The sequence below is a fragment of the Canis lupus genome, chromosome 9 (genome assembly GCF_003254725.2).
Source record: "Canis lupus dingo isolate Sandy chromosome 9, ASM325472v2, whole genome shotgun sequence".
NCBI classification, from domain to species: domain Eukaryota; kingdom Metazoa; phylum Chordata; class Mammalia; order Carnivora; family Canidae; genus Canis; species Canis lupus.
The window spans coordinates 50,368,330-50,395,939 of record NC_064251.1 but is presented as its reverse complement, the minus strand read 5'-3'; the positions used below and the strand labels follow the sequence as shown (position 1 = coordinate 50,395,939).

The 27,610-nt window shown below is 65.4% G+C and overlaps 1 protein-coding gene across 8 annotated transcripts; it reads left to right on the top strand.

The window, feature by feature from the left end:
* The first annotated feature begins 371 nt into the window (after nt 1-371).
* On the top strand, nt 372-27,443 carry GPSM1 (G protein signaling modulator 1). 8 transcript variants are annotated; one of them, XM_049114335.1, is made up of 14 exons: nt 372-524; nt 8,654-8,875; nt 9,496-9,631; nt 10,235-10,377; nt 10,986-11,109; nt 11,215-11,330; nt 11,952-12,107; nt 12,840-12,948; nt 14,090-14,213; nt 19,367-19,437; nt 20,225-20,401; nt 24,205-24,361; nt 24,786-24,994; nt 25,939-27,443. In XM_049114335.1, the coding sequence occupies exons 2-14, from the start codon at nt 8,655-8,657 to the stop codon at nt 26,143-26,145; spliced, it is 1,950 nt and encodes a 649-aa protein (XP_048970292.1). In that variant the 5' UTR covers nt 372-524; nt 8,654; the 3' UTR covers nt 26,146-27,443. The 8 variants fall into 8 exon arrangements, with proteins under 8 accessions (XP_048970292.1, XP_048970291.1, XP_048970294.1 ...); XM_049114334.1 differs by having other exon boundaries at nt 383-535; XM_025475795.3 differs by lacking the exon at nt 372-524 and adding an exon at nt 1,389-1,568.
* Nucleotides 27,444-27,610: the final 167 nt, after the last annotated feature.

Genomic DNA, 27,610 nt, shown 5'->3' with positions numbered 1-27,610 from the left:
TGGGGGCACCCAAGGTTGGAGGCCTGGGGCTGTGGCAGATAAGGGAGGCAGACCCGCCCACTACTACCCCCCCCCCCCCCGCCCCCCGGGAGCCAGCAGGCAGGGCATCGCGGCCACAGCAGGGAGCAAGGCCCTGCCCAGCTCCTGTGGTCACAGGGGAGGGCGAGTAGGATGAGCTGCCAGGCCGCCAGCGCTTCGGGCGCAGATGGTTCTCATTCCCGCTGCCTCTCTTCTGTAGGAAAAACAAACTAGCCCAGGGCCAACAGGCCCTTTTTTATCTTCTGTTTATTTTTGTTGCCATTTGCCTTTGCCTGTGGGCTGCATTCTGCTGAGGGTCCGGTGTGGAGGCCCTGGCATTTCCCTGACCTTGGGGCGGCTCCCCCAGGAGGGGCCGCAGAGCTCCCGAGGCAGGGAGCCCACTTCCTGCTCCCGGAGCTGGCACTGTCCCGTCAGGCCTCAGTGACTTTGCCAGGGTTTGGAGTCTTCTGGCGGCACCAGGACTGAGAACTGCAGGAAGGAACTGGGTGAGACCCAGGTGTGCCCTGAGGGCCTGCCATGTGCCCATTCCTAGGTCAGGCACTGCCCTGGAAAAGTGCCCTAAGGCCCGGCGGAGCCACGAGTGGGTGGCCAGGAGGCCGCAGGGTCAGGTCTCAGCCATCAGGGCTCCCAGGCGTTCACAGAGGAGGAGAGATCGCGCGCTGGGGTGCTGGGTATGGGCTGGTGGCTGGGGGGGGGTGTGGGGGGGTGTGGGGGGGTGGGCCCAGTGTCCTTCCAGGTCCTCAGAGCCGTCCAGATTGCACACGTAAGACCGAGGTTGGGAGGGTGAGGGGGTGACCCCAGGTTTCAGGGGTGAGAAACAGTTGGGGGGCTGCCCAGTCCGGGCCACACAGGCCCTGGTAAGTGTCCATCCCCTGGCTCCCTGGGTGCTCCCAAACCAGGGAGTCCACACGGGGCACAGAGCGGGCAGTTTGTCGCCAGGTCCCCAGGTGTCTCTAAAGGAGGCAGGGGGTCATCTCCCATGGCCAGCGCCCCTCCTCCCACCACCAGCCTGGAGAAGGAGTGGGCAGTTGGGGCTGGACAGCAGGATGGCGGGAGGGCAGCGGATGACCGAGGGGGGCTGGCTGCCTGCCAAGTCAAGGCAGGGCGCCTCAAACGGTCCCTGGAGCGGGTGGGCAGGCCGCCCCGCTGCACTGCGCCCCGACGCCCGCGGGTCCCCGCAGCTCTGCCCTCGGCGCGGGCGGGGGGGGGGGGGGGCGGGGCGGGGCGGGGGGCGGGGGGCGCGCTGGCTCCGAGGCCCCGCCCCCTCCCCCCCCCCCCGCGGGCGGCGGTGACATCACGGCCACGGCGGGAGGGGCGGCGCCCCGCGCGCATCACTTCCTCGGCGCCTCCCGCGGGCGGGTGGACCGACCGACGGACGGACTGACGGTGCCGGCCGACGGGGACCGGCGCAGGGCGGCGCGAGCGGGGCAGTGCGCGCCCCTGGCCCTGGGCGACCCCGGCCCCATGGCCGGCCCGGCCCCGTCCGCCGCCGACGAGCTGCCCGGCCCGGCGCGGCGCCTCTACTCCAGGTAGGCTGGGCGGCCGGGGGGGCCTGCGGGGCCGGGCGGGGCCGGCGGGGTGCGCGGGGACGGGCGAGAGGCGGCAGGCCCCGAACAAAGGCTGCGGCGGGCGCACAACGTGGCGGGGACGCGCCCTCCCTGCGGGCTGGCGGCGGAGGCGCGGGGGAGGAGGGGTGCGGGGCGGGGGAGCCAGGGATGGGGCAGGGCCGCAGGGGGGTGGGCGCGGAGGGTGGGGGCCCTGGGGCCCCCGGGGCTTGTGCCCTTCTGAGTCCAGGGCTGGTGGGGGTCGGGGTGGTTGGCTGGGATGGGCTGCTGCTGGCTGGACCCCCCTCACCCGCACAGCGCCTTGGGACAGGGGGCGGGAGACCTACAGCTGTGCTCCTGACAGCTGGGTGGCCTGGCACAGCAGGTGTGTGGAGGGGGGCTGCCAGGAGCTTCCCCCGAGCTGGGCACCACCACCCCACTGCCCTGGTCTGGGTTCTCAGGAGGCAGCATGGCTGAAGGGATCGGGCTTCATCATGGATGGGGCCTTGTCCCCCGAGGACCCACCAGGAATCTGGGGTTGGGGGGGGGTGCCGCAGGTTCGCATCCAGGCTGCAGAGCCAGCCAGCCAGGTGAGGTGTGTGCCTGCCTGAAAACGCACCTGCCTCGGGGCAGATTCATGGATGATGCCAGCGGTCCATGCTTTGTGCTCCGCACTCGTCAGGGATGACAGGGTGGCCCTGCCCACCTGCAGTGCATGCCTGCTTGGTGACTCCGGGCCCGTCCGGGGTGTTCCACACCGTGATGCCATGTGCCGGCCCCGGGCGGACACAAGGTCCTCTGAGGGGAACAGACTGCGCCAGGGACTGCACAGGCCCAGTCCAGCACTCAGCACCAGTGCTGGGCAGGGGCCACTCGCTGGTGGCAACTCCCACAGGCAGGCCTGGCTGCCTCTAGGGAGCCTGACCTGTCCCCAGCTCGCACGGACACCATCATCCTGGGACCTGGCAGCCTCCCCAGCTGCTGAGCCTCCTGAGGGCCTTGCCTTGCCTAAAAGGATCCTCCAGCCCCAGCTGGGCAGAGTGTCAGCAGCAAACCTCTGCTGGGCGCCACCCCCCCCCCACCCTCACCCTGCAGAGTGAGGCCCTAGTGGCGAGTGAAAAGGAGGCCTTGCCACTCCTCCCACCTCGGTCTCTGTGCGACTGGCCAGAGACACAGCCTCCATTGTGTGGTCCCAGGATTGAGTGCCGAGCCCTGGCTGCTGGGCCCCATGGGGGCGGGGGTGTGCGGGTGGGTTTGCTGGCAGCTGACACTGGCAGCCGGCCCTGAGGATCTCCCCCCAGCACCCCTGTGGGAATGGCAGGACTTGATTGGGCAGCTCCCGGCCATGTGTGCGCACATGTGCGTCGGGGCTTTAGTCCTGGGAGACCTTGCACAGCTGAGCATGGGGCCGCATCATGCTCATGTCCACATCCAGCATCTTGGCTTGGGAGTCTGGGGTCGGGGCCCAGCAATAACACGCCAGACAGGACCCTAGCGGAGCTGTCCTGGGCAGGGACAGGCTCTGAGGGGATACCGGAGATGCCCTGGGCCCAGCCTGACATCCTTGCAAGCTGAGACCTGAGTTGAGCTCAAAGGGGCAAGCCTGACATAGATTTGGGGTGCATGGCCCCAAGCCCTCCATGGCCTGTAAGGACACCCCTAGGGAGTTTGTGTAGCCACAGCTCCAGGTGGGCAGGGCAGTGCCTGCTCAGAGCTGGCTTTGGGAGGCTGGCAGGCAGGGATGGGAGTCGGGGAGCCATGTGTGAGGGCATCCTGGATGGGTGGGGGCCTTTAGCTAGAGAGGAGGGAACTGCTTCCTCAGTCCAGCATCCTTGGGCCACAGTGGCTCGGGGCTGGAGGAAGGTGTCAGAGGGTCATCGGGCCAGGGAGCCCACCTGTGGCAGGGCAGCTGAGGGGTGCAGGGAGCCCGGCCTGTGGATGCCCCATGACAGGATCTACTTGGTTTGACTACTCTGCCAATGGCTGTTTGTGGGGACCTCTGGGCTGGGCCTAGCATCCTGGCTCTCTTCCCATGCCAGATTCCTGCCTGGTGACACAGGGGTCTGGGGGACATGGGCTTGGAATGCACTCTGAGAGGGACTCGAGCCTGAGTGTGCCCATGGGCCCAACAAGCCCCCAGATGGGGCCCTGGGGAGGGTACTGGGTCAGGGAGACAGAGGCAGGTGAGGCCGTTAATGCCCAGAATTCTGCTCTATGCCCCTGGGCCCACTTGCTGGGAGCAGGGGTTTGGGAGGGAGGGGCCTATGGGCCTGGGGGAAGTGGTACAGGGGGTGGGCAGGTGGCCAAGAGGTCCCTAAAAGTGAGGAGGCCCTGGGTGGTCCTCTCCCTGTTCCCTTCAGGTAAGCACCTGAGTGTTCTGGAACTGGGGAGGGAAGAGTGAATGGGGAGCACCCCCACTGTGGGGTGACATGTTAGAGGAGTGCCCCAGACATAAGGCGGCCAGACAGGAGTGTCCTCAGGAGCAGGTCGGGCACCCTGCCATCCACCTATCCCCACGCACCTCCTTCCACAGGTGCCTGCAGGCACTGGCCCTGGTAGGGCCTCTGGGGAATAATGGCCTGGCCCCAGGGCTCCCTGGAAAGACAACCCTCAGGTGCTTTCCTAAGCGAGGTGACACTCATGTCCCCCCACAGCAATACCTGTCCCACTGTGCTCCCCGCCCTGTGCTGTCCCGAAATTTCCATGTGGGAGTCAGGGTGGCTCTGCTTTGGGGGCAGTGGGATGGGGTGAGCCAGGGACCTGGAGCATCTGCTCAATGGCCCAGTCTGGGGGTGACATCCCTGGAGAGGGAGGACAGTGGATCCATTTAGCAGAGAATGGGGCCAAGGGGGATACAAGTGGTGGGAGCTGGGGGCCTGGCCTGGAGACCCATGATGCGTAGTGCTGGAGGACTGTGTAGGGTCTGTGGGATAGACGAGTGGGGACAGGGGCCCTGAAGGAGAGCAGAGCAGTTTGGTCCAAGTGAGACTGGGCTGATGGCTTCTCCTGGGATGCTGTCTTGCATGCCAAGGCCAGGCTAAAAGGGTGTGGGCTTAATGTGGTGGCCAGAATAGTAAGGCCGGCCCCCTGGGGAGTCGATAACCATTTTATTAACCGGTAAGCCTGCGGGCAAGCAGCAGGAGCTTGGCAGACAGTATCCTGCATCCTGGCCACTGTGGTCTGGCCACTGGAAGAGCTGGCCTGGTGGCCCTTGCAAGGAAGGGCACATTGGGCAGTCACAGCATGAGGGTGGATCGGTGCAGGGGGATTTGGTCCCCCTGGGGCAGGACCTCCACGGACCAGTCCCAGAGGTGTGGGGTCTAATCTCTGCTGGGCAGGTGGAGGACTGCGGGTCACCCGCGAGGCATCCATGTAGCCTGGATGACAGATCCCAGGTGGGAAGGCTGTCCCTCCCAGGGTAAGGGTGGTGAGGCTGCTGGGGCCCTGAGATCTCTGGCCAGCTCAGCCCAGACCTGCAGAGGGTCCCGTGCCCCCAGGATAGGGCTCTTGGTGGCCCTTGGGGTGGACAGGCCGTCTGGAGGCTCCAGGCAGCCCTGCAGCGGGGACGTGGAGGCAGTGGGCAGGAAGGCCAGCTCCACAAACCGGCACTGGAGTGAGTGGTCCAGGGTGGCTGCAGACCAGCATGTCCTTGGGGTACACGGGCAATGCCAGGAGATAGGACCAATACCCACAGGCCTGCAGGGGCGGTGTGGGGAGACAGAGGCCCCAGAATCTTCTTCACTAAGCAGGGTCCTGGGCCTGGCCAGGCTGGGCACGTCTCAGGGGAGACAGGAGAGGGTAGGGAGAGGGTAGCCTGCAGTTCAGGCGGGTCCTGGGAGGCAGAGTAGGGGGCCTAGTGTTGATGTGCGGGTGCAGGGTTGGGGGCCCAGCTTGTTAATAGGAGCTGGATAAAAAGGAGGTGATGCAGGCCCTGCCCTGTACCTGAGCTGTCCTGAGGAGTGGACAGGCGTCCTGAGGGGTAGACAGGCAGCATCGGAGAAGCCTCGGGGCAGGGAGGAGGGTGCTTGGTCGGGACACTCTTGGGAATAGGGCCTGGTGAGGCTGGCAGCCTGGGACCAGGTCCTCCCACCTGTGCTCACCTGCCAGGCCCCCCTTGCCCCCCCCCCCCCGCCCAGTGGCCAGGGCCTACAGAGCTGAAGCTGGCGCTGGCCCTGGCACCTGCCTTGACTTTGTATCTCTGGAATGGCCTTTGCCCTGGGCCTCGCACTCGCCCTTTGACTCGGGTTCCTCCATATGCTCTGCTCTGACTAGCTTTGGGGAGCAGGGCCCAACCTGGCTCCCCAGTTCCCTCTGATCTCAGAGCTGTACCCCCTCCTCTTCCCAGGGTCCAGAGCCTTGGAGGCCTCTGCTGCCCCAGTGCCCGTTGCCAAGCCAGGCAAGTGGCCTGGCAGAGTCTCCACCCCGCGCCCCACCCCCCCTGCAACCCAGACCTGCCCTCTCTGCTGACGATGCTGATCCCCTGCTCTGAGCTGCCCTGATCCCTTGATCCATCTCAGTTGCTGGAGGCCCCAGACACCCTGCCTAAGGACCTGGGGTCTCTTGGAAGCCAGAGCCTTTGGCCCACCACTCTGGGGTGGGTGGAGGCAGGGGACCACGAGGCGGGCACGTCCCCAGGGCCAGCAGCCCGGGTGGGGCAGTTGTCGGCAGGCCTGGAGGGAGGCCTGGAGCCCCAAGATGCCGGCTGCCTCCACGGAGACCCCGCCTGTGGCCCTGAGCTTGGCAGAGAAGGCTGTCTGCAAGGTGGTGTATGGCGCCCCCCGTCCCCGCCCCCTGCTACTGCCCGTGGGCCTGGAGCTGTGGCTGCATGTGCAGAAGATGCGCAACCTGCGGAGGAAGAGGTGCGGTGGGCAGTGGGGCAGGGGCCGTGGAGGTCAGGGTCTGGAGGGTCTCGGGCCAAGTGGAGGACACCTGCCTGCCACCTCCTCACATTGCTGGGCCCGTGTGGGACCTGCCCGTATGTGATTCAGGATGCTGTGTTGGGCACCCCCTCACTGTGCCCCTGGGCCCTTGACACAACCTCTCCCACGGTGATGGTAAGGACACATGTCTAGGCAGGAACGCTGGGCTGGGGAGGCCACTCCCCCAGTCGTGTCTGTCAGCCAGCAGGGTGTGCTGGGCTCAGGACCCAGCAATGTCAGACTCCAGGCCCCCGTCCTCCCAAGTCACCTGGGAGGAGAGATCACTCAGCCGCATCAGAGAGCTAGTGCCAGCTGGGTGAGGACGAGCCGCCCTTAGTTAAGGAGCCGTCTGCACGGTGGTGGCCAGGCCAGGGGATGGCTGCTGGGGGCTCCTGCCATATGGCATCCGATGTACCTTCCCAGAGTGTGGTGGGTAGGAGGCCGAGACCCTGGACCCCAGCTCTCCGAGAGGCCACCCAGGCTCTGCTTGAGTCTGGAGGGTGCAGGGCAACGCCAGGTCCTGGAGCCCACTCTCCACTGGGGAGTCCAGGCTGGGCCAGGGGCACTGTGACGGAGACCTCCCACAGAGAGCCCTGAGTCCGTGTGGTGTGGGGCTGTTTGGTACGCCGTCTTTTTGGAAATGTGTAAAGTGCCCATTTTCTTGACGATGTGGGAGTCAGGTGGACAGGGCACTCTGGTTTGTATCAGCAGGCTATGTGGGCAAAACGGCTGAGAAGTATGGCTGTGGGCAGATTTGTTTGTTGAGAGGATATGTGTGATTCTCCTCCAGTAACTGCTGGTCACTGGGGGGACATGGCCAATTTGGTGTGGACACCTTGAATTACCCTGCAGGCTTTCCCTGGACCCCGGTGACTGGGGTTGGCCCTTGGCCATGCAGAACGTGTCTCTCACTTTTCCAGGGCCATGTATGTGGCCACTGGGCCCCTCCTGCCACCTGCCTGGGTGCCCTGCAGCCTGGAGCCCCACTCTTCCCACCCTAGGGCAGGGCAATGTGCCAGGCCTTGAGGCTGGAACCCACAGGACCAGCTGGAATAGGGCAGAGGAGGAGACCGAGGTTCTAGGTGGTGATGTGTCCTACCCGGGACCCCACAGCAGGGAGAGCTGGAACCAGGGCCAGCCTGATCAAGTGACTGCCCACACAAGGCTCTTCTGACAGCCCTGTCCTTGGGGCAGCTCACCCAAGGCCCAGGGGTCGTGGGGCCCGCAGTGAGCAGGGCCCAGGTAATAGCTGGGGGGCTTGGACCCCACCTTGGGGGCTAGCAGGGCCTAAGGGTAAGGGGCTGCTTCTCTGAGGCCCCTGCCCAAAGGTCGGGAGAGGAAGCCTCCAGCAAGGGCACTGGTTGTCCCATGGAACCCCGGGCTCTTGCAGTTGGGCTGGGTTCAGGGCCAGAAACCTGGAGCAGTTTCCCACGGGTCCAGGGGTCGTCCATCCCGGGATGGGCCCTGTCATGTCCTCTTGCAGTAGCGCCATGGGGATGGGGAGACCTGGGAGGTGGCCAGCTGAGCACTTAGCCTGTGGGGCTGGCTGACCCTTGGCTCCCACACAGCCATGCCCCCGAAGGATGGGAGGCGAGGACAGATGATGGCTGAGCCCCCAGCTGCCCATAGAGACCTTGGAGGGCGGGCCCACCCTAGGACATAGGATGCAGTCAGCTCCTGCCCATGTGGCCTTGACCAGTTTTCTCTGAATCTCCCAAGGCCTCGGCTGTCCTGGGTGAGAATCAGGGCCTGCCACGGGCTGCTGTGGCTGCTCTGGAGGAGGGACGTGGCCCCAGGCCTGGGGGGCCCTCGTCCAGGTGCCCGAGACTTCTTGAAGGCTGTGGCCACCGTGGCCTGAGGGTCTTGCTATGGTCACAGACTCATGCCTCTTCCTGGGCTGAGCCCCGGGAGCGTGAGGGGTGTGCAGTGCAGCTGGGGCACAAGTGAGCCCACCTGGGGACAGGCACAGCACTGGAGCTGGCACTCGCTTCCAGGCAGTCCTCCAAAGACATTTCCGACTGTGTGCACAGGGATGGAGGGGGCCACCGCTCCCCGAGGGCCTCGTGGTCCTGGTGACACCTGGGCAGGGAGCACAAAGGCCCCGTGGGACCACGCAAGAGGTGGGCGGTGACTTGTGTCCCCTGCGCGCAGGATGGAGGCCTCGTGCCTGGAGCTTGCCCTGGAGGGGGAGCGTCTCTGCAAGGCTGGGGATTTCAAGGCGGGCGCGGCCTTCTTTGAGGCAGCGGTGCAGGTGGGCACCGAGGATCTGAAGACGCTGAGTGCCATCTACAGCCAGCTAGGCAACGCCTACTTCTACCTGAAGGAGTACGGCCGGGCGCTGGAGTACCACAGGCACGACCTGCTGCTGGCCCGGTGAGGTGCCCTGCGTGTGTCTGGGGAGCTCAGGGTGCCCAGGACCCCGGGGCGGGGGGGGAGGACCGCACAGTGCCCCCGGCAGCGCATGTTGTCTCTCTGTCGGCCCGTGTTCCCAGCGTGTCCGCCTGCCCAACTCCGGAACCCCATGCACACCTGTGTGTGGGCTCCATAGGCCTCACTGTTCTCTGGCCTCCAGGCCTGGGCCCGAGCTGCTCTTGCCCTGGAACACGCTCTGCTCCTCCTGTACGTGGGCAGTGGGTGCCCCACAGGCCCTTCCCTGGCCAGCAAGCCCCTGACGGCCCCTGACACCCAACCAGCCTGTCAGAAGTTATTCACACCACCGGGCCCCATGGCTCTCCCGGGTTCCATCCGGGCACCTCCCCAGGCCCTGACAGTGGCAGGCTGGGCCCAGCAGAGAAGTGACCCTCCCCTGCTCAAGCAGGGCTCCCGACCCGAGGGGCCCTCCCCACCCACCCCAGAACCTCAGCCCAGCATGGCCCCCATCGGCCCAGGGCTGGTCCTGCCAGGCCTCCCCTACCCTCACCTGGGCTTCCTGCAGCCCGCAGCATCCTGAGCCTGGCCTTTGGCCTGGCCGCACACTGCCCCCTGCCCTCCAGGACCATCGGTGACCGCATGGGGGAGGCCAAGGCCAGTGGAAACCTGGGGAACACGCTCAAGGTCCTGGGCCGCTTTGACGAGGCCGTCGTCTGCTGCCAGCGGCACCTGGACATCGCCCAGGAGCAGGGGGACAAGGTGGGTCAGCAGCTTCCAGGGCAGCTGCCCCTCCCAACCCCATGACCCGGGGCCTCATGGGAGGAGGATGGAAGAGTGACCCCTGACACACTGCAGGGCTGAGTCCCTAGCTCCCCATCCCCCATGTCAACTCTTCCTCTCACCGACCTCTCCCAGTCTGGCTCCAGAGGGAGGCAGGGTGGCGTGGCAGCTGGGGATAGAGTCGCTCTGGGCCTAGCTCTGTGCCAGACCTTAGGCTGTCCCACTCAGTAACCTCCCTCCATGACCCTGTGACATAAGCACAGACGAGGAAACATGATGGCTTGCCCCACGTCGTATCTCATGGCAACCGGGCCCGGCTGGGAGCGCCCTCCTTCCCCTGGCACCACACAGAGGCCTGGCCACCCTGACGGCAGAGACTGAGGGCTGTGGGTACCGGATGTGGCTGCACCTCCTCTGCTGAGTCGGTCCCAGGGTCGTTTGGTTGCCTCATCCTCTGTCCACAGAATGGCAGTCACGTGCCAGCACCCCCACCCCTCCTTGGGGCCCCAGGCCTACCTCAGCATCCACACTTGCCTTTGGGGCTGTGTCTGTGGGTCCCCCCAATGTCGGTGCTGCCCTCAGGTCGGGGAGGCGAGGGCACTGTACAACATCGGCAACGTCTACCACGCCAAGGGCAAGCAGCTGTCCTGGAATGCTGCCCAGGACCCCGGGCACCTGCCACCCGACGTCCGGGAGCCACTGCGCAGAGCCTCCGAGTTCTATGAGTGAGTGGGGCGGACAGGGGCACCTGCAGAACCAGCGGACCGGGCTTTGTCCACGCTCTCCTGGCGCTTCCCGGGCCACTGCCACTGGCCCAGGCCCAGAGCACCCATGTCCACCCCATCACCTCTCCACCAAGCCCGCGTGGTGCTGGCCAGTTGACTCTCCTTCCCCACCCCCCCACTGGCCCCGTCCTCAGGGCCTGCGGGGAGTGCACCAAGCCTCCTGCCGCTTCCCTGTGCGTCAGTCCCCCACCCAGTGCAGAGAAGCAGGGAAAGCACCAAGCAGAAGCCATGGGTGGCGTTTAGAAAGCACATGGCTGGAAGGGGGGCAGGGACATCGGCCAAGCCTCGTGGGTGGGAGAACCTTGCCCCTGAAAACCAGAGTGGGGCAGGCGAGCCCCGGATGCAGGCCTTGGAGCTCATGGTACCTGCTGGCAGTGGCACCAGAGCTGGGGGGCCCACCCTGAGCGGCCCTCGTTCTGGGGCACACTCCTGGGAGGAACCGAGCAGAGGACACCTGTCCGTCACCCTCTAGGCTAGGCGGGTGGGTCACAGGGCCCCTGCTTCCCGGGCATTGAGAGGGACACAGCTCAGATGGATGCGACCCCCAGGAGGAATCTGTCCCTGGTGAAGGAGTTGGGTGACCGGGCGGCCCAGGGCAGAGCCTACGGCAACCTAGGCAACACCCACTACCTGCTGGGCAGCTTCATGGAGGCCACAGCCTTCCACAAGGAGGTGAGTGCACTGTGGGGCCCCCAGCCACCGTGTCTGTGCGTCTGTCATCCACATCGGGTCCCGCGGCTACTCTGTAACCACCCAGCCTTGGGTCTGTATCCTCAGCGCCTGGCCATTGCTAAGGAATTCGGAGATAAGGCAGCCGAGAGGAGGGCCTACAGCAACCTGGGGAACGCCCACATCTTTCTGGGGCGCTTTGACGTGGCCGCCGAGTACTACAAGTAGGCAGGCCTGCCCCCCAACCCCTGCCCACCTCCCCACCCACCCCCACCCCTGCCCGCCCCCACCTGCCCAGCCCGGGGGCCAGGTGGGGGGTTCTGGCCTGTGTCCTAGGGCTATCAAGGGCAGAAAGCACCACAGCCCCTTCCCTTGGTACGTGCTGGCAGAGGCCACTGTGTGCCGGGGACACAGTTGGCCACAGCTCGGGGCTTTCTGATGCTAGCTGTGGGGGGGAACCCCCAAAATGTCTTTACTCCCCACGATAGCTCTGAGTGCACGTATGATCCTTGTACGGACTCAGAAGGTCAGGACCATGTGGGCTCCTGGGAGTCCCTGACCTGTGCCCGGGGAGCCCTGTGAACCATCTGCAGAGCGGTGGCCACCATGTAGAGACTGGGTCATCGGCCCCAGGTCCCGGGCTGAGCTTTACCATCCTGAATCAGGAGCCCGGGCTGGGCTGTGTTGTCCCCCAGCCCTCTATGGAGACTCTGGTGGGATCCTGGGGCTGAGGTCACAGAGCAGGTGGGCTGCATCTGCATCGCCCACTGCCCACCCCTCAGATGAGGGCCATGCACAGTGCCACGCCCCCTCCATTTGGGACTGACCCTCTGTCCTCTCTGCAGGAAGACACTGCAGCTGTCCCGGCAGCTCAAGGACCAGGCAGTGGAGGCACAGGCATGCTACAGCCTGGGCAACACGTACACGCTGCTGCAGGACTACGAGCGCGCAGCTGAGTACCACCTGCGGCACCTGCTCATCGCCCAGGAACTGGCTGACAGGTTAATGGGGGGTGGGGGTCAGGCCTGGCCCACAGGCCTCCAGACAGTCCTTGAGCTGCAAACTGCTTTCAGCGTGGCCCTGCCCTGCTGCCGAGCACCAGGAGGCCTCTCCGAGCAGGACGGCCTGCCTGGCCTCAGCCTCCCTCTGCCATTGGGCCATGCCGTCCCGAGTGGGACCGCATGAGACCAGGTGGGTGCCGGCTGGCCACCTGTGGTGACCGTCAGGGTAGGCTGGTTGGGGATCAGCCCCCTGAGCACCCCGTGTCTGCGTAGCCTCAGTCTCTCAGGAGACACAGAAGTATCCTATATGCATGGGTGTGGGGTGGGCGGCCAGGGCAGGGGCAAAGGGGCTGCTGGCAGGCTACTCTGTTGGGAGGCTCCAAGTGGCTGGCCCTTGCTCTGGCGGGCGATGGCGCTCTGGAACTAGATGGTGACGGCTGTGGATCAGAAGTACACACAGAGCTGAGCACATGCCCAAGTGGTTAAATTTATGTTTTGTGATTTTTCACCTTAATTGAAAGATTGATGACCTGAGGGACTGCCCCTACCTCCTGCCCCCACACCCAAGGGTGGAGGAGAGCCTCACTGGCTGGTAGGGGACAAGCGAGACCCGCAGGAGCCCCAGGCCTGCCGGCTCTGCTCCTGTCACAATGGGCCCGAAAACCGGGGGCTGGTGGGTGGGCTGGCGGGCCTGGGGGCTACAGATGTGAACTCAGTGTCCCACCCTGGCAGAGTGGGTGAGGGCCGGGCGTGCTGGAGTTTGGGGAATGCCTACGTGTCCATGGGGAGCCCGGCGCAGGCCCTAACTTTCGCCAAGAAGCACTTGGAGATCTCCCAGGAGGTAAGCCAGGCCCGCCCTCCTGCCCTCCCCAGCCAGTGCCTTAGCGGCCCTTGGAGGTCTCCAGGCGCTGCCTGGCCCACTTTGGACCAGGCTAGGTGCCTCCGTGCACTCTGGGCTCCTGCCGGCACTCCTCCTCATCCTCTCCAGGCTGTTGCACGCTGGCCCTGCCCTCAGAGGCCTAGTGGCTGCTTCTCTGCCGTAGCCAGGGGGTGCGACAGGGGAGGGGGCCCTGTTTGCACCCCTAGAGTGTTAGCATTCCCTGTGGGCCGACCCTTGACCACGTCCTCTGTCCCTGATGGAACTGGGCCGGGCCAAGGTGGAAATGACCTGCCACAGGCAGCCCAGGGCACGAAGGCATGGCCGCCCCTGGGGGCCCCTCCTTTGCAACTCCCTAGCTGGACATCTCCTTAGGGATGGGACAGGGTCTCTGAGGGCCTGTCCACGCAGGACCCTCCCACTATGGTCAGCGCAGCCCCTGATCACAGGGCCATTACAGGTGGCCTCCTGTGTCCTGGGTCTTTATCTCAGCCCTACACTCCTTGGGCCCCAGTGGCACCTCCTTCCAGCACACGCCTAGTGCCTGCCCTGACCCACCATAGCCCCAAGCCTGAGTGGGCAAGACCCATAGGAGCCCAAGTGGTAGGGGGAACAGGGAAGCTTGGGTCAGAAGAGTCCCCCTGGGGCCACCAGCAGGGCTGGCCCCCATGTTCCCCCTCACCCGCGCCCCCAGAGCTCCACTGGAGGTCCAGCCACGCCCCACCCCCCGCTAGTTCTTGGGCAGTGCACATCACCCCTCTGTGACAGGGCCCTCCTGTTGAGCCTCTGCTCTGAGCTAGGGGCCTGCGGGGTGCATGGGTGGCTCAAGAGACTGGGAAAGGTGGAGTCTGGGGCAGGCCACCCACCTTTGGGCGGGTGCTCAGGAAGGAGTGCCCCACGTGGCACAAGGCTGGCTGCCTGAGGCCCCAGGTGCTCCCGGGGTGTGAAGGGGGCCCACGTGGCCCCCCTCACCCAGGGACAAACACCCAGCCTCCACCCCTGAGGCGTAGTGAGGCCCAGTTTCCTTGGAGGCTGGAGGCTCAGTGGCTGTCCACAGGAGCCTCCCAGCCCACCTGCCCGCTAACCTGGCCCTGCTTGGCTCTAGATCGGGGACCGCAATGGGGAGCTCACCGCCCGCATGAACGTGGCGCAGCTACAGCTGGTGCTGGGCCGGCTGACCAGCCCAGCGGCCACAGAGAAACCGGACCTGGCTGGCTACGAGGCCCAAGGTGAGCCCCCAGGCTGGGTGGGCAGGGGCATGGCAGGAGGACCACCCAGGGTACGTGGGCCTTGGGGCAGTGCTGGTCTCTGGCAGTCTACTAGGAGGTGGGCTCTGCCCCCCGACAGGAGACTCTCTGACAGAGCTGCCCAGTAAAGGTGGTAAGCCCCCTTCCCTGGGGGTGTCTGCCTCTGCCCCACTTCTCCGCCCTGCCCTGGAGCTCCCCGTGGGGGTGGAGGGTGACTGGGTGTCCAGGGTGCTCAGGGCACAGAGGGAGGGGCTTGTTCCCCCAGGGCAAGTTAGGAATCGGGACTGGAAAGTACAGGGGACAGGGACAGTGTGGGAAACATGTGGCCTGGATGTGAGGCCTCCAGGCCAGGGCTTCATGGTCGCTGGGGCAGTGAGGGCCCATAGTCACCCTGAGCCCCCCAGTTTATCACCCTGTGACACTGTGGCCCGCATGAGGAGGAGGAGAGGGCCACTTGCTGCCCCTGATTTAGAGCTCCACTGGCTCCAGGCTGAGGGCTGGGCCTAGGGGCCGCAGTAGCCAGAGAGGCCTAGAGCCCTGCTCGTGCTCAGGGTGCTAATCAGGTGAGGCCCGGGAGGAGACAAGGCAGCTATAATGACCTCATTCACAGGCCGCTGGTTGCCCCATACAGTCAACATTGTCAGGCACACAGGGGCACGCAAGGACAGAATGTTCCTTGTAGAGCAAATGGATAAAAAGTACGGGGCCTGGGGAGGGGTGGGGTGGGCACCCTGAGCTGGCTTCCCAAATTGCTGTAGGTGGGTAGGGTGGGGCAGGCTCCGCTTGGGGGCTAGCTACCCCCTCCCTGCCTGCATGGACCCCGACCTCTGGTTTTTGAGTTTGGGGGCAGTCTGGCCCGAATCCCCTTGTGGCTGTGTTCCTCAGGGGTGCCTGCCCTGCCCCCGCCCCAGGAGCCCTCCAGGCCTGCTGAGGATGAGGCCGGGGAGGACGAGGCCAGGGAAGTAGCTCTGGGCTACAGCAGGGCTTCTGTGGGTTTCTAGGAATGGCCTGTCCTGGGAAATGGGGCACATGAGTCACCCCCCGCCCCCAGACTGAGGACAGAAGTGAGGATGCGAGGCTTCTGGGATCTTCAGCCACCTTTGTTTTGGGGTGCTGTGGCTGAAGGGGATGGGATGGAGGAGAGCTCAAGGGGCAGGACTTTCCTGAGCGTGGGCGGCTCTGCTTGGAGCCCCTGGCCTTGCACGCCTCGGCCTTGGCCTTGGAGGAGCCCAGCAGCAAGGGGGGGCAGGGCTGGCCTGGGCTTCTGGATAGGCTCCCGTGGGGCTCTCCTGCCATCCTCCTTCGGAGCTGAGGAAAGGCGGGTACATCACGAGAACAAGGAGGCTCTGTCCACCCCACACCCAGACCCTTCCCAGCCAGGGCTCCCGGAAGCCCCCTCCCTGCCAGGCTGCCCGCAGATGCTGGGCTGCCGGCTGTCCTCCGGAGCCACCCACTCAGGCCCATGGAGGCTGGTGTGGGGGCCCCGGGCCGCCTATGCAACTGCTGGAGGCAGCGAGGTGCCCTGAGTCTGGGTGGCCCTTCAGGAGACCCCGGCCCAGGTGAGCCTCACTTACTGGGTGTACACGGAGTGGGGTGGTAGCCTGGCCCAGTGTCCAGAAACGAGCCTGAAAACTGACCCTCACGGCGCGGGGGAGGGTATGGGGGGGCACTTGTATGTGCACAGCCTGTCAGTCTTGGGGAGAGGTGAAGGGGCCAGGGGAGCCCTGGGAGACGTGTTAGTGGGGCTCACATTCTGGGGCCCTGGGAGGAGGCCCAGGCCTCCAGAGGATGAGCGCAGCTTCAGCGAGGAGGGTGGGGCCGCGGTGGGTGGGGCCTGGCTGGCTAGCCCAAGGCCGGACCCAGAGGGGTTTTCCCCCTGTCCTGATAAAGACAAGGGCCCTTTCTGCGGCTGGAGAACCCAGAACTGGCTATGGCTCAGTTTGTAGGTGGATCTCACCAGCCTTGCAACCCTCATCCCAGCAGAGGCCCCAGAAGGAGTCTGGGTGGGCGGGGGCCCTCCCTGCCACTGCTGCCTGGGCCTGGGTCAGTCCTTCCAGGTCTCCTGCTAACTAGCTGACCTGGTGATCTGCCCCAGCTGTGCCCCATTGTCCCCATCTGGGAACTGGGCCCACTGCTTGTCCTGAGGATAGTGCCTGGCAGGGATAAGGGCACTCCCTGGGAGTAGACACCTCACCATCCATCCACACTTGGCATTTATCCTGCAGTCTGTTCACAGGCCAGGCACTGGGACACACGGACTGTCCTCGTGTCTGTCCCTTCTCTGGCCGCTCCTGCCTCAACCTCCTGGAGCTTGCCAAGTGGGCCTGACTTCCCACATCCTGACCCTGGCTCTGCCCCTCCATGCCCTGTGACCTTGGCTGGTGATCACTTTTCTTGAGCCCCAGCATCCACAGTCCTGGGAGGGCAGTCAGACATGACAGTTCCTGGAAGCCCTGGACAGGGCCCCATAGATAAGCGCCAGGAAACACTACCTGCTGGTCATCAGGGAGTGGGTCCAGCGAAGGTGGCCAGAGATGACAAGTGTGCGGTGAACCTTAGTGAACAGATAAGAGGCTATGGCTGTTTGGGAGGAAAGAATGGCCATGAGGCTGGGTGCAAGTGTGCGTGGCCATGTGGGGGCCACTCCCCGTGAGCTCAGGCTGCGGATGAAACACCACAGACCAGGTGGCTTAACCATATGGATGTTTACTTCCCACAGTTCTGGAGGCCAGAGGCCCAAGAGCAGAGGGCCAGCACGATGGGGTCCCGGTTTACAGATGGAGTGGGGGGCCTGGGGTTGGTGGGAGCTCTGTGGTGTTTTCTCATAAGGGCACTCACCTCGACACTGGGGCCACCCTCGTGACCTGGGGTCACCCCAATAACCTCTCAAGGCTGCACTTCCTGGTGTCAGTGCGTTGGAGTTTGGGTCTTCAGCCTGGGACATGGGGGACACAATCGTTCGTTCAGTAGTGGTGACTTGTGAGCAAGGACTTGAAGGGGAGGAGGGAGTGAGCCTGAAATTAGATGGAAGACAGCTCTGCAGAGACCCTGGGGCCTGCACAAGCCCAGCTGGGAAGAGCTTTGGGAGGGCTGAGCCCCTCCCCGTGTCAGTCCCCCCTCTACCCCCCCCCCCCGCAGGGTGAGCAGAGGAAGAAGATCCCACTCAGGCCCTGTGGGCGTGTCTCTGGGGCAAAGGGAGGAACAGGGAGGCAGGCTCAGATCCCAGCAAGGTGAGAAGGGGTCGCATTCTGGATTCGTTCCGAAGGCAGAGCAGCTGGGATCCTGGACATTGGGATGGATGGACAGTAGGAGGAGCTGGAAGGACACAGCCCAGCAGTTAGGAAGCCGGGTTGCCCGGCCCAGGTGTGCCGGGCTGCACATAGGAGGGGCGGGGGGCGCATCGCGAGCCTGCTGGGAACAGAAGCAATGATAATGACGAGGGAGCCGGTCAGACTCAAGCAGGAGTGGGGTGATGCTCAGGGAAGTTTCCAGACCTCACCCTCACTCTCGGGGTGGGCAGGACGGGAAGCCCGCTAGCATTGCTCTGGCTTGAATGCTGCAGTGAGGGCAGCATACCATCCAGACAGAGGGTGCATTTAGCCAGGCTCAGGGGGCCCTGGGGGGACCCGCCCTGGAGCCGGACACATGCTGTGCGTCACAGGGGCGTTTCAGCCTCCACCACAGCCTGGGCCGGACCGTCCAGCCAGACGGGGCCCCACGGACCCGGTGGGGAAATTGAATATGCCCCTGGGTGTGAGGGGGCAGCCAGCCTGCCCATGGCGGGAGATGGAGCTGGCCTGTCACCGGCCGCGGTGAGTAAAGGGCCAGCACATAGTCCTGCCGGTCCCGACAGGGCCACCCCACTGTCCCCAAACTACTCCCAGGGCTGGGTGGTGCCCAGGCCCCGGCTGGTGTTGGATGATCCCACAGTTTCCTCAGAGCTGCCAGTCTGCTCCAGGGGGTGCTGGGCTGCGGGGAGCCCTGCTCCAGCTCCTTTGGCCTCACAGCACAGTCAGGCTGTGTGCCCAGAGGCTGCCGGCCAGAGGCTGTTTGCAGTGGGCAGAGGCAGGCCTGGCACTGACCACCTCAGCCGAAGGGAAGCGGGAGGGGGGAGTGGGAGGGACGGACAGCCCCAGGTCCCGGACCTGCAGGGCCACTGATGCTTCCTGGAGCTGGCCACCTGGGACAGCAGCCACCAACGCCCCTTCTCCGATCATCACTGTTTTTCCACCCAAGGCCTCTGGAGAGTGGGGAGCAGGGGGTAGCATTCTCAGAACCTGGAGGTCAGGACAGGGACTAGGGCTCGGCTACCCGCACCATCCCCTTGGACACCTGCCCAGCTCTTAGGAAGCCTGGGGCATCTGGTTTGGGCTAGTCTGAACACCTGTGCTCCTGAACCAGCTCCTCTTCCCCTTGGGGACCAGATGTCAGGCAGCAGGTGTGGCCCAGGGTGGGGTTGGGGTGCACACCCCATACTGTCTGCTGCAGGCGTCTGTAGGGCGGCTTAGTGTCACATGTGGAGCTCAGTGTAGTGCAGGGGTGGCCACAGAAGGCAAGCCTTCCTCACGATGCAGCCTGTGGGTGTGCACAATGTGCCAGGCGCTGTAAAATGCTTCCATGGGTTCCTGTTGCATGGCCAGCTGCACACCTGCAGGTCCTGTGTGATGGGTGGGACATGGGTTCAAGGTGCGGTGGTGCCGAGACAGGACCCTGGAGCATCTGCCAGCACCAGAGGCCTCGCACATGCCTTCTTATACCCAGCACGTGTCTGCAGCAGGAGGGGCGCTTAGCTCCGGGGAGGACCTGGCTGCCCCCATGCGTGTAGATGAAGGGGTGAACTGAGTGCAGCTGATCGGGGTGTGAGGCCCCATCTGCATGGAGGTAGGGAAAGCATTCCAGGAGAGGACGTCACTGAGGCCGGTGGGGAAGCCAGGCCTGGGTTAGGAGCTCAGACACGACCTGTGGGGAGCACCAAGGCCAGGCCTGGCTGCCTGTCCAGCCCAGGGGTACAGGGTCATGCGGACATTGCATACGGTGTCTGCCTCCATGGGGGACAGTGAAGTGGGAGGTTCACCTGCCAGCCCACCTCCTGGCCAGGGGTCAGTGCCAGGCTGATAAGGCCCACTGTCTTTCAGGTGCCAGGCCCAAGAGGACACAGAGGCTGAGTGCAGAGACCTGGGGCCTGCTGAGGCTCCCCCTGGAGCGGGTGAGTGGGCTGAGGACGGACGGCTGGGGCCCCAGGGCTAGAGGGCAGCCGTCCGCAGTTAGAGGCTGAGCACGGGCATTGGGTTCATGAGGCTGGTGCAGGGCTTGCAGGGCTGCCCCCACCCACCCTATTCTTGTCTGTGTCCCATCCCCGCCACCAGTGACCAAGGCACCCTCCACAGCCGGAGACGCTGGACCGGCCATCGGCCCCCAGAGAAGCCCCCACAGGCCCTGTCCCCTCCCACTTCATCTCAGGGTCCCACCAGCCACATTCCCAGTCCTGGCCGGCCCCCACTCCTGTCTACTACCTGCCCCCTCAGACTCTGCCTCATGGGGAAGCCGAGCTGTTACAAGTGGACCAGCAAGGCCTTGGCAAACCCCCCACCAAAGCCAGGCAGGGTAGGGCTCCGGGTCCACTCTGTACCTGCCAGAGGTAGGTGCTGTGTAGCCCCAGGGGATGAGCTAACCTCTCTGAGCTTCTGGTTCCTCCGATGTGGATTGGTTTCAGGCATAGGTGCCCATCGGGAAGTCTGTTGAGGGACGAGGCTTGGGGCTGCCGTGGTCACTCATTGCTCCACGTGGGGTCAGCCATCTAGCTCCTCCAGGCCCCAGCCCTACCTCTCCTTCCCCCCAGGCCCTGTCTTCATCTGGCACCCAAGTGCCCAGGTGTGTGTCTGTGGGTCAGGGCCGCTGCATCTGCCAGCCTCCCTGGGGTCCTGGGACGGGGAGCGTCGGTTCGGGATTACTGGCCACCCCCGCCCATGCCTGGCCTTCCTCCCCCTCCCCAGGAGCAGAATGGAGACAGCCACCAGGTGGGGGAGTGGCGGGGGCCGGGCAGGGACATGCTCCCTCTCCCCATGAGGAGCAGGAAGTACCAGGAGGGGCTGGAGGCTACCGAGAGGCCCCGAGAGGGCGGCCACTCCCCGCTGGACAGCGCGGACGTCCGGGTGCAGGTGCCTCGCACGGTAGGCGACCTCTCCTGGGATGCCATCCCGTGCAGCAGACCTGGGCCAGGCCAGGCCACCCCCAGGGGCAGAGGCCACACGGTCCTGTGTCATCCCCAGGCCCACTGAGCGCAGGGCACAGGGCACTTGGTGCAGAAACAGCGTTCCATCAGTTATATCCGGCCTTGGTGAGGCCCAGGCCACAGAGAAACTGGACCGGAGGCCTTGTGGGTGAAGGTCTGCAGGGCAGCCTTGGGGGAGCCTTGGGGGAGCACAGGCCCCGGGCCCCGCCAGTTGCCCTGGTACAGGCTGATGGGGGACAGAGGGATGGGCCTCCTGCTGCCTGGCCAGTGTCCCTCTGTGTCCAGGAGGCAGGGTTGGCCTGTCTGGGCTGCTGGAAGCCATTGGGGTTTAGAAGGCAGCGGAGCCCAGGTTCAGAGGTCAGCCCAGAACACCCCACCCCATGCACTGGGCTCCAAATCTCTGGGAATTACTCTAAAAATAGTTTCCTCCAATGGCTTAATCAGCACCTTCCAGCATGGGCACGTGCTGGGTATGCCTAGCCCCACACGGCTGCTGTGTGCCCGTCTCCCCCGCCAGGCTTGGAGGGCCTCTGCCAGCCCTCACACTGCCCCTCAGCCTGCCAGCCAGAGTCGTGTCCGTGGAGTGAGGGGTGAGCACGGTGGGGCCACTGTCCCCATCACATGGGGGTTTGGGGTCTAAGATGGTGTGGTTGGGCGTCGTCAAGGGCCTGGGGCCCTCCACCCGGGCAGGACTTGGGGGGTGGGGCTGGGTCAGCCCCAAAGGTCAGCATCCACCTAGAAAGGATCTGGCAGGGGGCCCCTCAAACACTAGGGAGCTGCAGCAGGCTTTGGGACAGGAAGGCCCTTTCCAGCTGGTGACTTGGCCCCCAACTGGTGACCTGGCCCTGGCCAGGTCCCTGTTGTCGCCACGGTGGGGCGGGGGTGGGGGGCTTCTAGCAAATATGCTCGGGCTTGCCACAAGTACTGCGTTCAGAGGAGCCCTAGGAGGGGAAAGTGAGGCATGGGGCAGCACAGAAGCTAGCCTGAGGGCATCCAGCTAGGAATGGTGCAGCCGGGGGTCCCAGCGCAGCCCCTTGGAGAGCGCCACCAGGCTCCAGGCCATGTGTGCCTCTGGAGGGAATTTTGGTGGCAGAGCCCAAGCCTGGGCGCACTGGGGGGCTGGAGCCCAGTGCCAGGCTGGTCCCCTGCCCCGCAGACACTGGCCCGGCTCCCCGCGGCCAGACCTCCCACCACCCAGGGCTCTGCGCAACAGGAAGGCCCTGGGGATGTCTCCATGCCGTCCGTCCTCCCCTCCTGGCTGGTCCCCTGGATGCCCTGGGTGGGGAAAGCACCCCACAGCGAGCGGCACGGGGTGGGGTGGGCCACGAGGGCCCTGGGGCTGCCAGCAGTTCTGGCTGCGTGGGGAGTGGCCGCGAGGCCCATGCCCGTGGGAGAGGCCGGCTCTTTCTGGCTTTTCGCCCGGCCCAGGAGGCCCCAGCCTCGGGAGTCGGGGTTGAAAGGAGAGGTGGCTTTCCCGGGCGGACCGGCTCTGGAAGGAAGGCGGCCCGTCAGCCAACTACAGCTTTCCACATAGGTTCCGTCCCCCTGGCCCTCCGACAGGGCCCCTCCAGGCCGGGCGGGAGTCCTTGTCCTGGAAATAATCTGAGTGTTTACAGAGCGTGCGCGCGCGCGTGTGTGTGTGTGTGTGTGTGTGTGTGCGTGCTGCGCGCACTTGTCTACATGTGCGCGCTAGAACCCGGGCGAGCAAGTGAGCGCCGTGGGGGGGTCAGGGGCCAGGGCGGGGCTGGCGCTCCCCCAGGGCCTATTTAAGCGCTGAGCTAACGGGGGCAGCACAGGCGCCACGCGGTCGTGAACAGCACACAGGGAGCGGCAGATCCAGCGTGAGTGTGGGGTCCCCTCTGCGGAGGCTCAGGGAACGCGGGGCCTGCATGACGCTGGCAGGGGGCAGAGCCCAGCTGCCCTCCTGGGACTAGGGCTGTCACCCCTGCAGCAGCCCAGCTGCCCATCTTGTCCGCTGCAGGACCACCCACCCTGGCCAGCAGGCAGGAGGGCTGCGCAGGGGCAGCCCGGGGCCAGGGGGTGCAGGGAGTTTGCGAGCCCCTGGCTGGAAGTCCAGCAGGAAGGGCTCGGAGAATCTGGGATAGAAGGAGCCAGAGCCAGGCAAAGGGGAGGTGGAAGCCTGACCTGCGAGGGCCCAGGTGGCCTTGCTGTCCAGAGCTCCCCCTGTGGGAGGCTCCTGTGGCCTCAGCCCCAAATCCCCCAGACCAGGGAGGCCGTGGCCCTTCTCAGGTGGTGGCAGATGGCTGTGCCCCTGGAACCCAAACTCAGCCCAGGGCAGGTGGGAGGAGTGCCGGGAGCCCAGGGTGACCGCCCTTCCAGGAGCAGCCTGGCTCTGTTCAGCTGGCCACAGGCCACCCGGGGTCCCCTGTAGTGGGCTGGGGCCTACCCCACACCCTCCTGGGGACGCAGGGCCCCTCTGCCCTCGACACCAGTTTTCCTTTCGCTCTGGGCTCCATGGGGTCTTGGGCCAGGACGTGGGACAGCACAGCCGCGAGTTGAGGCTTCCTGAACTATCTCCAGCCTTGGCTCCAGGCCTGCCCTGGTGGGACAGGGGTGTGGTCTGTCCTGTGAGCTCCGGCCAGCTGGTGTGGCTCATGCATGAGCTGTGCTGTTACCACCTGCTCTTGGCCTTTGGGGAGCCCAAGGCAGGCGTGTTTGGGGGAGTGTCCCCCACCCGCCCCTTGGAGGCATGCAGCCTCCCCTGCCTCAGGACCCTCCTCCACAGTGGCCTCTGAGGTTGTCAGCCAGCACCCAGTAGTGACATCTTGCTGTCGTGGTCTCTCCATGAGCCCAGCTCTGAGCGACCCCAGGAGCACCGCCCCCCCCAGCTGACTGGTGGACAGGCCAGGGCTGGGTGGGGGACACTAGCATCAGAGGGGAGGTGCCTGGAAGCCATCCCCTTCATCAGTCAGCCCTCAGGGCCCTGGACCGGATGCGGATGGGGTGAGGCTGCTGGGGGGACCCACCCTGACCCTGCCCTTCTGGGGGCTCCAAGAGACCACCACCTCCAGCCTCCCCTGTGTAGATGTGTAAACTGAGGCCCAGAGTGGGAGTGGGTTTGCCCAAGGTCACATGGCCCCTTGGGACTCACGCAGGCCCAGTGGCCTGCTCACCTGCTTCTCATTCCCCCGTCCCCTACCCGGCCCCATCAGGGGGGCTTGCCTAGACCTAGCAGGTTGCCCAGGTCAGCCCTCCCCAGCCCCCCAGAGCAGACCTTGGGCACCTCACTAGCACGTGCAGGGGGAGGCTGGGGGATGTGAACACCTTCTCTTTAGCCTGAACACCCCACACCAGGATCACAGCCTCTACAGGCTCTGTTTTCTGGGCCTGCCCACAGGTCTGGTACCAATCTCCAGAAGGGGTGGGACTGGGGTGGAACAGAGGAGCCCTCACCTCCCCCAGCTGTGGTTCCTTGCTTTTGATGATGTGACCTGATGGTGCTGGCAGCCCCAGGGCCACTATCACCACTGCCAGGGTCCCAGCACAGGCCAGTGTCCTGTGTAAAGTAGCCAGTGAGGCTTCCTGCCTGGTCACTCACACATTCAGCAGACACTGGTGAGTGCTGTGCTGGGTGCCAGGCCCCAGAGGTGTAGGCACAGGAGGGGCTCACTGCAGGGCGCTGACAGTGTGGGACAGTCCCCCCCGGGGGGGGCGGGGGGCTGGTGACCCGCATGGGGCCCCTGTGGCCGAATGCAAGCCAATGTGGACACTCTCCCCCAGAGTATCCCTCGGGCACCGTCCTCCGATGAGGAGTGCTTCTTTGACCTGCTGAGCAAGTTCCAGAGCAGCCGAATGGATGACCAGCGCTGTCCCCTGGAGGAGGGCCAACCTGGGGCTGCAGAGGCCACAGCTGCCCCCACCCCGGAGGAGAGGGTCGGTGAGTGCCCCCGGGGACGCGCTGCCTGTGCTGCACTCCATCCCCACTCCCAGCCCCCAGGCTGGTGGCCCCGGGAGCCCTCACTCCTGAGGGGCGGGGAGACCAGCTGCAGAGGTGCCCCCTGTCACCACAAGCTCCCTGTCCCCCGCCTCGCCCAGAGCCGCATCCTGAGAAGCGTGTAATCATCCCCGTCCTCCGGAACAAGCAGTGTCAGGGTGCGTCATGGGTGCAGAGCGGGCGTGGGAAGCCAGGCCTCCCTCCTGTCACTTCAGCACCCCCTGGGGGAGGGGGGACGTGGGGCCTGTGGCAGGGACAGCCGAGGCCGGCTCCCAACACCGCTGGGAGCCCCACGCCCCCGAGAGTGTGGAGGGAAGGCCTGGCTCGGGCCTGATCAAGCCCGTGGGCCCCCGGCCTTGCCCTGCAGCCCAGCCCTCGCTGACGGCCTCCCCGCAGACCGAGGAGCTGCTGGACCTCATTGCCAGCTCCCAGAGCCGCCGGCTGGACGACCAGCGTGCCAGTGTGGGCAGCCTGCCTGGGCTGCGTGTCACCCACAGCAACCTGGGTCGTCTGCGCGGGGATGGGGACCCCCAGGAGCCGGGGGATGAGTTCTTCAACATGCTCATCAAGTGCCAGGTGGGCCTGCGGCTGGGGAAGCTGGGTGCTCACCCCCGCCCACCCCGGCCCCAGGGGGCTCCGGCTTGTCTCTGTCAGGCTGATTCAGCCGGTGTGGCCAGGTGCCTGCGGGTGCTCAGACCTGAGGCCCTGCTCCCAGGGCCCCAAAGGCCACCCGGACATACTCAGGCTGGCTGCTCCTTACCGGCAGGGGGGCCAGTTAGGGGGCGCCAGGCCCCCTAGGGTGTGGCCTTGGCCCAGATGGCACCCCCAAGCCGGGAGGGCAGGAGGGCTCTCCTCGTCGTGGGGTCCGGCTGCCTGCCCCCCTAGGCAGGACAAGATGATGGACGGGATGTCAGGGATCCTGTGAAAGGCTGCAAGAAGGGCAGCTCCATGGCTGGCCTGGGACAGTGTGGTTTCCAGATGTGACGTTCGTTCCCACAGAGCAGAGGGAAGCGCAGCCCTGGGCGAGTCCAAAAATCCTCAAAACCGGCCCTTGTGGCAAACCCCTGCACCTCTGACCCCCCTGCTTGCATGGTCCAGCAACTGCACCAGCTCCCGGCCCTTCTGCTCCAGAGCCTGCACAGAAGCCCAAATGCCCCCACAGCTCCCACCCAGTCCCAGCGCCCTGGCCTGATGGGGTGCCCTGCAGAGCTCTGTGCCCCAGCTCCCGAGCTCCTGAACACTTAACTGTCGGGTGATCTTAGGCGCAGTGGTGGTCTTGGGTAGGCCCCGCAGCCCCATGCCCGGCAGTCACTCAGCCCTCACCCCGGGGGGCCCAGCCAGAGGCCTCGGAGTCAAGGCATTACCTGCGGAGCTAGTCTTACCGGTAGATGCCGAGGTGGCCTGACCAGCCCTCCTGAGCTGGCGCCGCCCAGATCAGCAGCCCCTGCCCAGGTGGTGTCCCCGAGACCGCTGACCACCGGGCCCTCCGACACCACCAACCCACGTGTCTGTCTACCCAGTCCTCCAGGATCGATGACCAGCGCTGCCCGCCTCCTGACGTGCTGCCCCGAGGCCCCACCATGCCCGATGAGGATTTCTTCAGCCTCATTCAGAGGGTGCAGGCCAAGCGGATGGATGAGCAGCGGGTGGACCTTGCTGGGAGCCCAGAGCAAGAGGCGGATGGGAGCCCTGAGCCCCGGCAGCAGTGCCAGCCTGGTGCCAGCTAAGACTCCATAGCCTCAGCCAGGCTGGCCCCACCCCAACTCCTGGACTTGGGGCCAGGGGGCTTACACCTGTGATGCCCACGGCCCCTCGAGAAGCCCGTTCCTCTGGAGGCCATGGCTGGGTGCAGGCTCTGCACCCTCTGGCCCTTCCCGCTGTGCAGATGCTAGGCACGGCCCTCACGCTGTTCCCTCCCAGGGTGGCAGGCTCAGGCAGGGCTGCCCTGGGCGTGCGGGCTCACCCCAGTCCTGGACCTGCCCCTCCCCGCCCTGGGTCCGGCCTGCTGCTTGTTGGTCCCCAAACCCTCAAAGGCCTCTCCCCGCCCTGCCCAGCTCCATCCCTCCGTAGCGCCCAGCAGATGTGAAGACAGCTGCCTCCCCTGTGCCCCCGAGGGCCGTTCTAAAGCCTTTGCTGTGGTGTCTGCCAGCGACACGGACGTTTTTGTCCTCCCAAAGGGGGTCCCAGGGGTGACGGAGCAGACATGCTGGCCCTGCCCCCTCACCCCTCCTCGGGCCACAGCATCAGAAAGCCTGGAGCCTGACGAGGCCATGCTGCCAGGCCAGGGCCAGGTCGCCATGCCCTGGGCACTCAGCCCCCAGCCCCAGCTGGCATCCAGCCCCGAGCAGGGAGAAGGCAAGGGTGGGGCTGAGCCGGGACACCCCTCGGCTCCAGCCCCAAAGCCCAGAGACACAGCGGCCTGGTTCTGGACACCAGCCAGCAGCAAAGTCAGCACCCTGACCACACCAGGAGTGGACAGCAGGAATGGGCCCCCAGGTGAGCACCCAGCCCTCCACTGGGCAGATGACATTACTGCCTTCTTGTGGGGAGGGTCCGGTGCCCACACGCCCACGTTGGCCCGCGGGCCAGGGTAGGAGGCCAGCGCTCCAGGGGCTGTGGCCACAGCTCTCGTGCAGGCCCCTGCCTTGGCCAGCCACCAGCCCCTCCAGCGAGTTCCTGGCCCCACAGCACAGCCCCTAGGGCATGAGGGGCGCCTCCTCCCCAGGGGGCGCCCCAGCTGGGCTCCTCGGTCTTTCTCAGTGGCTCTCCAAGTATGGGGAGGCTGCTGGACCCCCATCCACCTGCAGTGCAGCCTGGGGCCCAGGGGCCATGCCCCGAAGGGTATGGGTGGGGGCCCAGGTGCGGGGTCAGATGCACAACACAGGCTTCTTCTTGGCCGCCCCACATACTTGAATGTACATGCATATTTATTGCTCACACGTGTTTGCCATGCTGTCAGTGGGTCCTTTCCAACCCAAGGTACATTTTTTTGTTTTTCCCAAAAAAATAAAGTCTGCCAAGTGAATGCTGTGTCAGAACTAGTGCTAATGATGAGGGGAGGTTGGTCTTTTGGGGGGGCCCCAGGTGACGGATCTTATGTGGGTAAGCGAGCCTGCACTGTGCAAAGGGCCTGGGCCACCACCCTGCTCCAAGCACACAAGCAAGGTGACCTAGCCAGTGATGCGAGCACCT

What these genes read in the sequence shown, in the direction of transcription:
- GPSM1 (XM_025475795.3), top strand. Translation starts at nt 1,504, where the DNA reads ATGGCCGGCCCGGCCCCGTCCGCCGCCGACGAGCTGCCCGGCCCGGCG. An exon ending in CCACAGCCTTCCACAAGGAG is followed by an intron (nt 11,110 to 11,214) that starts GTGAGTGCACTG and finishes CTGTATCCTCAG; the next exon opens with CGCCTGGCCATTGCTAAGGA. An exon ending in ACTTGGAGATCTCCCAGGAG is followed by an intron (nt 12,949 to 14,089) that starts GTAAGCCAGGCC and finishes GCTTGGCTCTAG; the next exon opens with ATCGGGGACCGCAATGGGGA.